The 12,846-nt window shown below is 45.2% G+C and overlaps 1 protein-coding gene across 4 annotated transcripts in view; it reads left to right on the top strand.

The window, feature by feature from the left end:
• SYNE3 (spectrin repeat containing nuclear envelope family member 3) overlaps positions 1-10,681 on the top strand; it is a 68,369-nt gene extending 57,688 nt beyond the window's left edge. For 3 of the 4 annotated variants that reach the window (XM_042790717.1, XM_042790715.1, XM_042790716.1), the window contains exons 18-19: positions 3,370-3,586; positions 10,118-10,681. In XM_042790717.1, the coding sequence (XP_042646651.1) occupies positions 3,370-3,567 (198 nt within the window). In that variant the 3' untranslated portion in view covers positions 3,568-3,586; positions 10,118-10,681. Of the gene's footprint in view, positions 1-3,369; positions 3,722-10,117 lie in introns of all 4 variants that reach the window. The other variant, XR_006165138.1, reaches the window with a different exon arrangement.
• Positions 10,682-12,846: the final 2,165 nt, after the last annotated feature.

The following is a 12,846-nucleotide window of genomic DNA, read 5'->3' as shown; positions in this document are numbered from 1 at the left end:
TATTCAGTTGTCTCTGTGCGTAATCCTGCTGCAGACACTGAAGTTAATGGTAAATCTCCCGTGGATTTCAGTGTGTGCAGGTTGGGGCCCTCATATATTAAGAGCTTATCATTGCAAATTTGCTGAAAGCACCAAACCCTTACAGCTCCTGCGTGCCCCCCCTTCAGCCCTGCAGAGACATCATCATGCCATGTTTGTGACAGCAGAGTCATTCCCATGGCAACAAATGGAGTCAGAAATCCACAATTCTGACCTTGCTGTGTGATCAAAGAAAACAGAGAAGCCGGGCAGCAAAGGCAAAAGTTCATCAAACACAAATGCCTATAAACCCAGCAAGCAGGTGGGAGGGAAGCAGCAGATAACGAAAAAATATTTCTCCTTCTCTGAAGTTCTGCCCCCCAGGCAAACGTCCCTCTGCAGATTTTTCTAATGCTAGGATCTGCTATGATTAGCCTGAATATCCTACCCTGCAGAAAGCTCCAAGGAGAGCAAATGATAGCTTGCTAATAAAGCCATTTCACATTAATTCTTTCTGGAGGACGGGCTTTGAAAAACAATACTATTTTACAGCTCCTTCTAGTAGCTCTAAAAACAAGGCGCTTTTAATAGATAACATTTTAAGCTCATCCCGTTTCTTCAAGTTACATTCATATTGTCTTTGCTTTAGAGATGAGGGCAGAGTCGGGGACCTGCTCTGAATCAAATGCTGGATCAGTGAGAGAATTGGGGTAGGAACAACGTGAGTGGCTAATTGGCAGTGTGCTCATCACAGGAAGCCAAGGGCCGTAAGACGCCTGTTCCCTGGGCTCTGGCAGGACCAGAGGTGAGGCACGACTGGAAAAGATCACCATTTCCCACCGGTTCATAGGCAGAAGGAGATAACTGGGAAGACAGGTGTTGCAGGCTGGTCTGGCAGTGAAAGAATAGTTCCAGACTGAAGTAGCTTTCAAAACCAATGCTAAAGTTTTAGGCGCTGCTAGGAAGACTGGCAGTCTTCCTCCCAACCGTGTCAGTGAGAGGTGGGTTTCTGATTCCCGGGTTGAGTTTGGGAGAACGTTTTTGAGACTTCCATCCGTAATGAACTACCGAACAGTCAGTCACAGGATCCTACCCTTTGACAACATTAAGTCTAATTATGTCTTAGTGGCAGAAGAAAGAGCAGGGTTTGAATTGTCCCAAGGCAGAGGTAGCGCTCATCTTCCACCAACACCTGCCTTGTGTGTGTATGTGTTTGTATGTGTTAATACAGATATTAACAGCTGTTAATACAAACAAACTTGTCCATGGCTTCTGGAACCTAGAAAGGGCCTCTTTCCTTATAGATGGGACACAGTAATAAATGTATTTGTCATGTTGCTGCATATTATAGATGCAATAGAAAATTCAGAATGAGAAACAGCCGATGAAAACTGCATAACGGTTTTAGCATTGACTATAAACACAAAAGCCCTGCAGGTTTTGTTCAGCCCGTGGGCTGGTGAGATCCAGGGATGATGAAGGATTTCAGGTCTGGACTCCAGGACTAGAGAAAGGAAAGTCCCGTTAGTAGAGCTACTTGGGCTACTGTTTGAGAACAGCCTGCAGTAGGAGCAGATGCAGAGCAGCCAGGTTGGTGACCCTGCGATTTTGTGGGTAAATGCTAGATGTTCCAAGGGAATTTGCCTGGTGGTGCTTAAAGTCAGTGTCCCACTTAGACCTCGGCGTGTACGCGTTGCCCACTAACTACTGACAGCCCCAGTGTCCAGGGGCCTGAGCTTTCACTGGCCTCAGCAAGCAAGTTACAACTCAGATACTGCAGGCCAGAAACGACAGAGCAAGCAGCTGTTGCTCTGCTGCCTCTACATCTGCTGACACAGTAATTAAATGGCACCGGCCATTTGATATAAGGGAAGCAAACCAACTACAACAGAAGAAGGATCTCACAGCACAACTGTCTGATGATCTGCAACATACTTGCCTTCATAATTAATTCTGCAAGCATTTATACAGAGCTGCAAGAGACTGAGAAATTTAGAAAGCAGTGGAAGAGATCCTTAAAAAAATAGCAAAGGGTGCAATTACTTTCCTCTAACATCACCCTGCTTCTTGTCTTCTCTGCTGATGTTTCCCATGGACTATAAATGGTGATGCTGCAGTGGGACAAAGGCATTGCTTGTAAGTCAAGCAGCCAGTGAGAAGCCAGAACCCTAATTTTGCTGCAGCCCTGGTATCACCTACGGCTTGAACACAGCAAATTCATTTCTTCTTGTGGAAAACGTGGGTCCCACTTCAGTGGATGTTCTGCATTCGTATTTGTGATGCAGGCTGGTACCTAATTTTGCAGCTGCATTAAGGGCTATTTCTGTGTTCTGAGTATAAATCCATGTTTGAAGAAATCAGTGGATTATTGAGCCCTCGTTTTCAGGACTCCTTTACAGATAGTTGACTTGGCCTTTTCTTGTGTGAAACACACACAGTTCTTCCCATTGGCAGGAGATATCCAGGAATCTTGCCAGTGGAACTCTCACTTCTTAATTAATGTTTTCTGAATTCCGTAGCCCCAAATATGTTCTCTCCTGGTCATGCTAATCCAGATTAAATTCCTGAGGTTACCTGAGCTACTCTAGATTTGCGCCAGCATAAAGAAAAGTGTAAAGGGACTTCTTTATGTGTCCCTTCTGTGGCTGCTCGGCAATAAATGTGACTTTCATGTCTTCCTCACTCTCAGGGTTGTGTCTTCTCTCCTCTTGCATCACATAAAAGTTTAGGACGAGCCTGGTAAGGTATAAGAAGTAACGAGCCAGGCTGCTCTTCTCTGACCTCCAGCCTCGCGGACCCCAAATTCGGGATCCAAAGAGCACTCTGCAGGGTTGGGGGGGGGTGGAGGGGTGGCTGTGAGCTGGATGAGCTGCCAGCGAAGCTCCTTTGTGCTGACGGGGGGCAGAAGGCTGGCTCCTCTCTCCCAGGCATCGGCACTCTCGTGTTGCTGACAGGAGAGTTACTAACGGAGACCTCCGGTGCCCTACGCTGACGGTGGGGAGACCGGTCAGCAGCTTGGGCACGAGCACCACTTCCTAATTGGGAAATGGACTCGGAGGCCGTTGTTTTCTTCTGCTAGAAAGTCAGCAGTGCCCTCCTTCCAGAAGACAACAGTTCGCAGCAGTGAATTCTTGAACGAGGTGAAATGTTCTCCTAAAAGACACCGTTTAAGCACCGGCTTCGGTGCACGCCAGCCGCAGGGTACCAAGCACACAGGCTGGATCCTAGGGCAGGCACAACATGGGTTGTTCCACCCCAACCCCTGCCCTTACCTGGCAATTTGGTGTATTTGAAACGCACCTCCCCAGGCCTCTGTTTTTCCTGAGTTGCTCTTCGGTTTGTGTCTTTCAGGAGCGCCCTGGAGGCGCGTGCTCATTCCTGAATCGGGTGTGCTGGGCAGCACTGCCACTGCAACTGTTCCTCCTGCTGCTCCTGCTCCTGGCCTTCCTCCTGCCCCTGGCAGAGGAGACCCACAGCTGCACGCTGGCCAACAACTTCGCTCGGTCCTTCAACCTGATGCTGAGATACGAGGGCCCACCTCCAACCTAGCTCCTTGGCGCAGCACGAGGTGACTGTCAGACATAAAGACTCTTTGGTTTTTAACAATTGCAAGCATCGTAGATTTTTAGGGCTTCTAACAAGGCCATCATGTCAACTGGATAGGTCGCATAAATGCAGCATAAGATTAGTCCACTTTAATCAGGTATTTGAGCAAAATTAATATTTTTACAGTATTTTATTATTATATTTATAATGTGTATATAGAGATTCTGTATGTGTATGTATGTACATACATACATATATATATATATATATAAGTGCATATCTGTGGTCAAACTAACATCCAGCATCCACTCATCCACTGTTTAAGGATAATCCTGCAATGTTTCTGTTGCCACCATCTTTCATCAAGGCATACTGAAAGATGGTTTTGTTGCGGGTTTTTTGAGGTGATTTTTAAAATCAGATTCTTATTGTTTACAACCAAAGTCAGAGCAAGTGTGAGAAGATGGGGGCACGCACCAGAATGCAAACCGGAGAGCAGGAAAAGTAGAAACACGTTTGAATACAGTGGTTGCCATTCAGCCCAAAGGAAAATGGGGCTATTCTATTTGAAATCTGGAGCTGGGTTTTGGTATCTGGATGCAGGGATTGCAGAAAGCAATGGAAATGTTTCTACTGACTTCAGCAGGAGTGGGGGTGGGCCTCCTCTTGTGCTCGTTTTTCACCAGATTTCCATTTACGGTGTTCTCTAGCCCACCTGAATCAGGAGAGGTAGAATACAGTAGGAGGAGAGCTGGGAAGAATATATATATATATTTTTAGCACCTCTATTTCAGGAGAACTGTTAAAATCAGGTCATAATTTTCTGAACAAATTTGTGAGCACTGAACAAAACCTTGTATCTTGTCTATCAAAAGCAGTGGGTGTTTTGTTGTTGTTGTTTTTTTGTGGGGTTTTGTGGTTTAGTTTGTTGTTTTTTTTATAAAGAGACATTTGGTAATGGATCATAAGGCTTGAACAGCGGGATGCAGCCTGTCTCAGTGTCAGCAAAGCAAAATTGGAAGTATTTTAATAATACCACCCTGGAAACAAGATTCCTTCCTAGGATGTTTTTATAGTAATGGTTTGTTCATCTGATGGATACTGATAGCATCGAAGACAGTCAAGCACAGATTTCTATACAGTCTAAACTCAATGACGATGACAACTTGTCATATATTTACCTAATTGTATGCCTGATTTATCAGGTTTTTGAAAGTACATTTGACCATTGCCTTTTTAATCTAAAAGCCATTCTCACTTTACTGTGATGAGACCATTACTTACTGGTGTTTTACCTAACAGACTCTGGAGAGAAAAGGTAACTCCTCATATTTTGTGGCGTTTCTGAGAGCTATCCCTTTAGCCAGAGTAGTCAACATGCAAAGCAAAAATTAACAGAAGAAACAGCTACTTTTCCCATCCTGGCTATGTTGCAGGAAGAACTTGTATTCTGGGTATCCGTATGGTGTATTCAGTGTTGTTTTCCAAATAAGCTCCAAAATAACATTAAATCTGTTGTGCAGGTAGATTACGTAGTAGCTGAGAGACTGAAGGAGTAAGTAATAATTCTTTAACAAAACCAGGAAACCATGAAAGACGCAAACTTGGGTAGAATAGGGAGTTACAGCAGGGAGGAACTCGTTATAGGCACAGCATGAGGGAGAAGCGGCAGATGTGAAAGAGGACTGGCTAAAGCTGGAGAAGAGAGGTGTCCAACAATTTATAAAGCCTAAGAAAAGGAGTCACGATGAGCACAGGGGACAGGGAGAGAGGCTCTGTGGAGGAGAAATCTCTGAATCTTCTTGGTTCCCTCTCCCTGCTACAATATCGGTATTATTGCATATTAAACAGCTTTTCCTCAGAAAGGTTTAAAATGAAGCAAGTAACAGAGACTCTACCAGTGTTCCGAGGAGGCTCTTCCGCTGCCAGGACTCTGTCACTGTGTTCCTAATAACGCTTCTGACTACGCTGGGTTTGCTGGGGCTGGCTAAAAATGCCAAAATTCTGCTAAAAGTGAAAAAGAGAGTGGAAATCGGAGGAGCGAGATCGGTGTTCAGGCGGAGAGCAAGGGGGGGGGCATGAGGAGGAGCAGAACTGATGCCGATTAAAACCTGACTGTCGGGGGGGGGGGGGGGGGGGGGGGGCAGCAGAATTGGTGTGGGGAGCAGGCGGAGGGGGGCTGAAAGCAGCAAGGTGAGCAGAGGGGACGCACGCTGAGCAATAAGGCATTCATAGCTAACTGGGAAGCAAAGGAAAGCCCGTGGTTTCTTTGAAGCAGCAGCCAGATGGGTAATTCGTCAGAGAATGGGGCAAATTGGGTCCTTCTTTGCAACAGTTCCTTCTGGCAGCGGAGGACATACCTCCTTCTCTCCTCCGATGAGCCGTGCGAGAGCCATGCACGTTCCCACAACGTTGCTCTAAAAATTGCTGCCGGCCCTGAGGGGAAAAAAAAAAACCCCGTGGCTGTGCAGCAAGGAGCTAATCATCACACACGTCTCCATTTCAAATTAAATGCTCCAGTAGGAAAGAAGTGGGGGGGAAGAAGGGCAGTAACAAAACCCGCTTTATGTGGCTGGGGGTATGTGTACTTGTGCACACACTTTTCTGTGACGTAGCTACATCGCACTTCTCTGGGGTTTGCTGAGCTTTTCCAGGTGATGAAAGTAAAATGCCAGGGAGAAAGTAAAAATAATGAGGAATAATATAACCGCAAGTGAAAATCAGTAGGGAGATAGACGGGTTTTTTTTCTATGAAAGCACAAAATCTCACATCAGATTTCTTTCTGGCCAGCCTTTCTGATCTGAATGATTTTTATGGGTTCACAAATGCATTTGGCACCACAGGGGTATGCGACGGGGGGGAAAAAAATTATACACAGAGGACTGTAACAGAACAACTGCATCATCACCTTGATGTTTCAGTGTTGTGGCAGGTTTAAAAAAAAAAAAAAAACAAAAAACAAAAAACAAAGCCACAACGACAACAGAAAACCCCCCACCTAAATTAGAAACATGCTTTTGCTGCTGGGTTTGCATTCAATTTATTCTGTATGTCCCCTGTTTGTAATCTTGGAATTTTTTGCTTTAAATCTCAGCAAATCCATTCTCATTAACTTAAGTAATCTAAATATCTCACGTAAGTGATGAATCTTTCTATTTCTTTGCAATGGAAACTATCCAAGGCATGGGACTTTGATGTCTATCTCACTTAAAATTATTTACCTCTTCCATAATGTCTTTGACCTCACCTGTCCAATTCAGGTGTGAGATTTTTCTAAGAAAGAAAGAAAAAAAAATCACAAAAGTCAGCTTGAAATGTAAATCCAAAATGTGCTTCTTTTTTTATTCTCTTGTTTTTGTTTTTTTTTTTTTTTCTGAAAAGTTTGTGGTACCTGGAAGTGTGTGTAAATATTAATCAAGTCAGTAACTGGAATAACGAAAACAAACTGCCCCGCTCAACTTCCATGCAACTGAACAAAACTTAGATTCCTCAAAACACACAACGATGTCAAACCGTTTCCAAATCAGCCCTTAAAACCTTGAGCACTGTGCTTCGTGCATAAATCCTCGCTTACGCATGATCTGGGGTCTACACCCTCACCTCTGTGCCTGTAAAATCCCCAGCTCATACATCTCTGGCATCCAAACGTGACCGGGACGTGTGGGAGCTCAGCTTCGGTTTGGGGCTGCTGCCTGAAGACGTCTCTTGCCAAGAACGTAGGGATGATGCACAAAGCAGATAAACGTCCACAGCTGAGGGTTCGCACTACTTGAATCCAGGCCCAGCCACTGCCAAAGGGTGCCGAAACCCTCGAAAGCAGTTTTGAATACGTTTGATTTGAATACGTTTGAGCTTGTAAATTGTTTGTGCATCCGGCTCGGGCCGTGCTGGCAGACACCCAGCCCCTTCGCCGAGCAGAGCTCCCGGGCGTCTCTCCAAACTCTTCCTCCGGCGCTATTTGGTTGACCACAGTAGTGACCCTTCAGTGTTGAAGGCAAAATCCTGCCCTCCAGTGCTCGGGCAGTCAAGTAAGAATTCTGCCCAGCCCCAAAGGCATACCTCGAACCCGACCTCTGCAGTGAAAGCAAGCCCCATTTATAAATTGTAGTTGATTTTGTAGCCAGATGCTTTCAACGGAATTTTCCGTGACTACAATACAGCGAGGTAGAAAACTGCTCTTGTCTGTGAACAGCCCTTTCTCTGATTCCAGCTAGCCATTTAGATTGTATGAAATAGTATTTATATATGCCCTCTCCAGAAATCGCTGTGTGAAAAATACGTTCAGTTCTATGCACACGCATTAAAAATGTTGTGTCCGTCCCCTGTTAGCACAGAATCTCCAGAGCAATCGCTTCTACCACGTACTAGCTTATTTGTGCTGACTGAGCTACATACTAAACTCAAACATTTGGGACTGAAAAGAAAGCTACTGGCCTAACTAATAAAACCACCTAACGATTACTGAATAATTTTGAGAGCGTTTAGAACGCCTTTCCGCTTCTCCTTAATCCTTCTCATTGGAATAGCTGAGGACCTCAGAGAGAAGAAATTTTTCCAAAAAATGGCCATCAGTAGGTAGGCAGATGGTAACCTCTACACATCAGAAGAGATAGGATGTTCTCTTTAGCTGCTGTAGGTCCTCAGGAGTTTGCTCCCGTCTCGTCTCCTCTTCAGTATTAAATAGGAAATGTTTTACTTTGATGTGTGTGCATACACATCTCATTAGCACTTAGGGGATTTGGAGAGTGAGTTCATGTACAGGAGTTATTTTAACGTGTGTTGACAAGAGAGTACACTGTCTTCTTTTCTCCAGAAAAAATAAAACCGCAGAGATACTCAGAACAAACAAAACCTTTGGAATAGCTGGAGATTACAAACTGCAATTAAATGATTCACCCTCGTAAACTGGAGAAAGAGTTTTGCCTTTCAAGAAATGCTGGTATAAATACCCCGATAAACATATCTTTGCCAGGCATTACAGCTCTCTCTCAGGTCACTGGTGATGTACCCAGCTAGCTGCAAGAACTGCTTTTGGAGACTTTGCTATCCATTGGGCTGAAAACCCATTTGCCCAATGAGCTATATCAGCTTCTTCCAGAGCCCCTGGGGGCTGCCAGGGATGTTCTTTGGAGTTCTCAGATCCCTGACCTGCTCCGAGCCGTTGCAAGTTTATTGCATTAATCTGTCAGCGGTTGGTAACTCTCAGAAACCAGTTTATTAAAATACTAAAGATAATATTGTTGGTACAGACATCTCGATTCATTCAGAAACCAATCTGATTATTTTGAATTATATTTAAATATAACTATCAATTGGTTATACTGTATTATAAGCAGATTAGCCGTCGGGGAACTGTGTGGCATGTTTTAGGCGCGAGGCTTTTTGGCTTGCACGTGCATATTCAAGAATTGTGGATTCACTTCACACTTGCTCGATGGTAAAGCGAAACAGACCAAAGATTCTTGAATGTGGCATCTTCTTAAAAAAAAAAAAAAAAAACAAAAACAAAAACAGGAAGGAATAGAGTGTCATGTAGGTGATTTTTTTCTTATCTATTGTGTATCCAATTTAAAATACAAATGTGTGTCTACCAGAGAGTTATCAGTAGATCTGGAAAGAAAAGATAGATATCTCTCTGTATCAGGAACAGAGCAATTCAAAGCCTAAATGTCACCTCTGCTACCTAACCTAACTGCCAGATTTTAGCTGATTGTACCCCTGAGCCAACCCCCCTCCTCCTAGTGAAGCCTGAGCGAGGTGAAACCGCACAGGTTGAGGCACAGCGTCACGGGAGAAGCAGCAGGAGGCATTAGGTCCTCGAAAGGCAGCCCGACCCCTCGATGCAAGAGGTGCATTAAACACAGAAGAAACTGCTCCATCAGAGCCCTCGGTGGCAGATGGATGGTAGGTGGTAAAGCGCCGATGCTCCGGGAAAAGACGCGGGAAACGCTGCTGTAGCTAGCAAGGCAGTCGTGAAGGTCTCTGTTCAGCCTTTAGGAGTTAGAGATTCATCACAGAGCTGAAGGAGGAGGTTTTCTGTTCCTCGCAAGCAAATGCCAGGTGGTGTCTTCTGGATTCGGGAGGCAAGCCTGACCCGTGCCTTACTGAATGCTGGTGGCTCGCTGGCTTCGGAGCTGTCCACGGCCGTGCGCTCCCCGGCCTTCCGGGGAGTTGGGGGACGAAGGTATTCCCCAGAACTGGTTTTGAACCAGAAGCCTTTTGTGTAGGGGGGTGATTTGATTTTCCTTCTTTGAACCCTGCGTGTTGAATCCGAGAAAGCAGAAAGACCAGCACTACCCTCTCCAGACCATGCTTTGTCTTTCCTTGTTTTATCAAAGCAGAGGAGAGTTGGCTTTGTCTCCTTCCTAAAGTAAATGATCCCAGTCTTTTCTGCTTCTTCCAGTTCTTCCACACCCTTGATCATTCCCGTCACCGTTCTCTTACCCATTTCCAGTGCCAGTTCTTCCTTCATACACGGAGCAAAAAATCTGGTCCTGTTTCAATAAATTGAAATTCAATAATTTTTTTTTTTCTTTTTTTCCCCTGTTGCAGTTCCTCCCGCAGATGCTCTGCCTGTTTCTTCAGCCCCATGAGTCAAAACAGCCTTCATCACTCTCTGAGGGGACTCTGGTCCTTGCCAGCCACCTCTTCCAAGTCTCCTGGCCGTGTCCTGCTCTCGTCTGCCTTCCCTGTTGGCTCAGGGACCGCCCTGAATATTCACACCTGCAGACGGGAGCGCGAGGGTGCCACTTAAACGATTATTAATAATGAAAGCCTCGCCGCTAGCACTGGTCAGAGCCCGCCCAGGCCCTTTTTTCTTCTTCTCTCTAAGCAGGTTTTGATGTTTAATCCAATTACTGCATGCAGAAAATTGCCCCTTAATCAGCGAGGAGGGCCGGTGGTTCAGGTTCGGTTTCAGCTCTATCACCCTGGCGTTGTCGCTGCCGCTGTAAGCGCTCCCGTGTGCTGCCGGGCCCGGGGCTGGATGCTCCCCAATGCGTGTCCTTGACCTGCCTGGAGGGTTTGAATTTCGTTGTCATACACCCTAATAAGTCAGGACCCCTTTTTTGAGCTGCTGGAGGGAAAAAAAAAAAAAAAAACACAACAAAAAACAAACCCAAAAAACAAAAGAAACAAACAACAAAAAAAAAACCACAAAAAAAAAAAAAAACCAACCTAAAAAAAAGAAAATGGTGGCTTTTAACAAACTGATTTCACAACTCATTTATCGAGCCCTGTAGCAAACCATTTCTTTTAGCTCCTTTTTGCTCCGTCGCAAGCTGTACGTTCGAAGGGAGAGGTGAATTTCCAGAGGCTGGGGGTGCAGTGCCACCCGCCCGCACCCGCGCTCTCCCCCGAGGCCTCCAGCTAGAATTCAGGGCTAGGAGCTGTTATTTTTCCCGAGGTGACTCCTGCCTTCCAAATCAAATGATTTCTTTTGTCAAGGCCAACAAGCCTTGAGCACCGCAGACTTGGTTTCACTACAGATATGAATGAACACCTCTGTATGGTACTTTCCACTGCCTTGAACTATATATATATATATATATGTGTGTGTGTGTGTATATATATGTAATGGGGAGTCTAATTATTGTTCTGCTTAAAGAAAGGTGACATTCCACTTCAGTGTAACTTTCAAGTGCAGCTTTTAAGAGAAACTGTGTCTTAAAGGGAAGCTAGAGGAGTTTAGAGGTGTGTTTTAATAAGCTTTAACGAGCTTTAATAAGCTTCGACTTGGGACTTCAGCCTCTAAGGCAGAAAGCACCCAGGATGATCTTCCCATCGCCTTCCCAGATCAGCCCCTGGAAGAGTTTAACCTGGAAGTCAGAGCCTGAGCACTGGCTGTTCCTGAAGGTATCTGGATGCTGCATGCACTGTCTGTGTGTCTGTCCTCCGTTTGGTACGTGTGCTTGACTGGAAGGCAAAAGACACACCTTCTCCTTGCTCCGAGACCGTGACGGTCATTTTTGTCCAGGCAGATGGATTCCTTTCGTTCAGTGTCGCTCTTTCCATATTATTTTTTTTTTTTTTCCTTTTCGTTTGTACTAATTGAGTTTAGCGGGTGATTCCAGGGGGGCACACTCCACCTGCCCAGCCTCAGAGCTTCCCCTTCCAGCGACACGCCTTCTCCTCATTCCTTTGCTTGGGGGCACTGGACCACTGTGAAGCAATTACACAAGCAATAACGCGGGTGTTGGGTTTTTCTGTCACTGCCTTTTGTAAGACGTAACGCTCCGTTGACACTGAAGAGTGGCAGGAGACCCCAAAGCTGCACTGCTCTTCACTGGCGATATAACCAAGGCACAGGGGTTCTACAGGGGCCCTGTCCTCACTCCTCAGAGCAGCTGCCTGTCTCAGGCCCAACTTAATTCACAGGGCTGGCTTATAAACAAGCTTGGATTCCTTCAGCAACACTCCATCAATCTTGCTTCCATCAGTTTTTGTGCTTTTGTTTAGTTTCAAGCTAGAAGAAAAGTTTAAAGCAATGTCCTAAGACTCCCATATAGGTTGAGTAAATATCCCATATGTTTCACCAGGGCTACAACGAACCGAAGGGATTTACTCGCAGATCAAACAGAATTCGTAAGAAGTTCTAACGGATGTATTAAAAAGTTATTAAAGGCAGCCTGGAGTGAAGTTTCCGCGGCCAAACCATCCTCTGCTCTTAATTTAAAACCGGCAAATGCTGAGGTACGTTTGGCCACGTTCTTTCAGAAGTGCCCTGCCACTAACACGTGAATCTTTCCGACTGGGAGCTTTATTGACGCAGGTCTGAGTTTCACCAGTCCGTCCCACCTTGGACCACCTGCCACTGGGAAGAGAGGAAGCCTAAAGCTGTTCACGAGAGCGACTCGCACTGTGAATGGTTTTACAATTCCTCCGAGCTCCCATCCACCTCCAAGGGTCCGTAACGGAGAGGATCGGAAACCTTCCCGTGAACCCTCTGCTTTTTGCATGTTGAAATCCTGGCTTGAAATTCAGGTCTCCTCCACCTCAGCTTCTTGTAAACGTTAAGATTCGAGTGGAACAAAAACTTTAGAGGCAATTACAGCATGAACATCTCTTCTTGTTTATGTATAGTAGCTGATAGCGGAGCCTGTAATAATAATCTGTGTTTATACATGTGCTGTTCAGTGTAACCGTTGGGTACAAAGTACCTTTTAACTGGCACAAGAAAATAACTGGATTGATGTCACTTTTTGCTTGTATGAATATAATTACTTGCCTTGCAGGGACCAGTTCCACTTTTGTCATGTTATTTATGATTTTTAAACACATTT

The sequence above is a fragment of the Tyto alba genome, unplaced genomic scaffold, assembly GCF_018691265.1.
Source record: "Tyto alba isolate M040663 unplaced genomic scaffold, T.alba_DEE_v4.0 Super-Scaffold_18, whole genome shotgun sequence".
In the NCBI taxonomy this organism is placed as follows: domain Eukaryota; kingdom Metazoa; phylum Chordata; class Aves; order Strigiformes; family Tytonidae; genus Tyto; species Tyto alba.
This window is presented reverse-complemented; position numbering and strand designations above follow the sequence as displayed.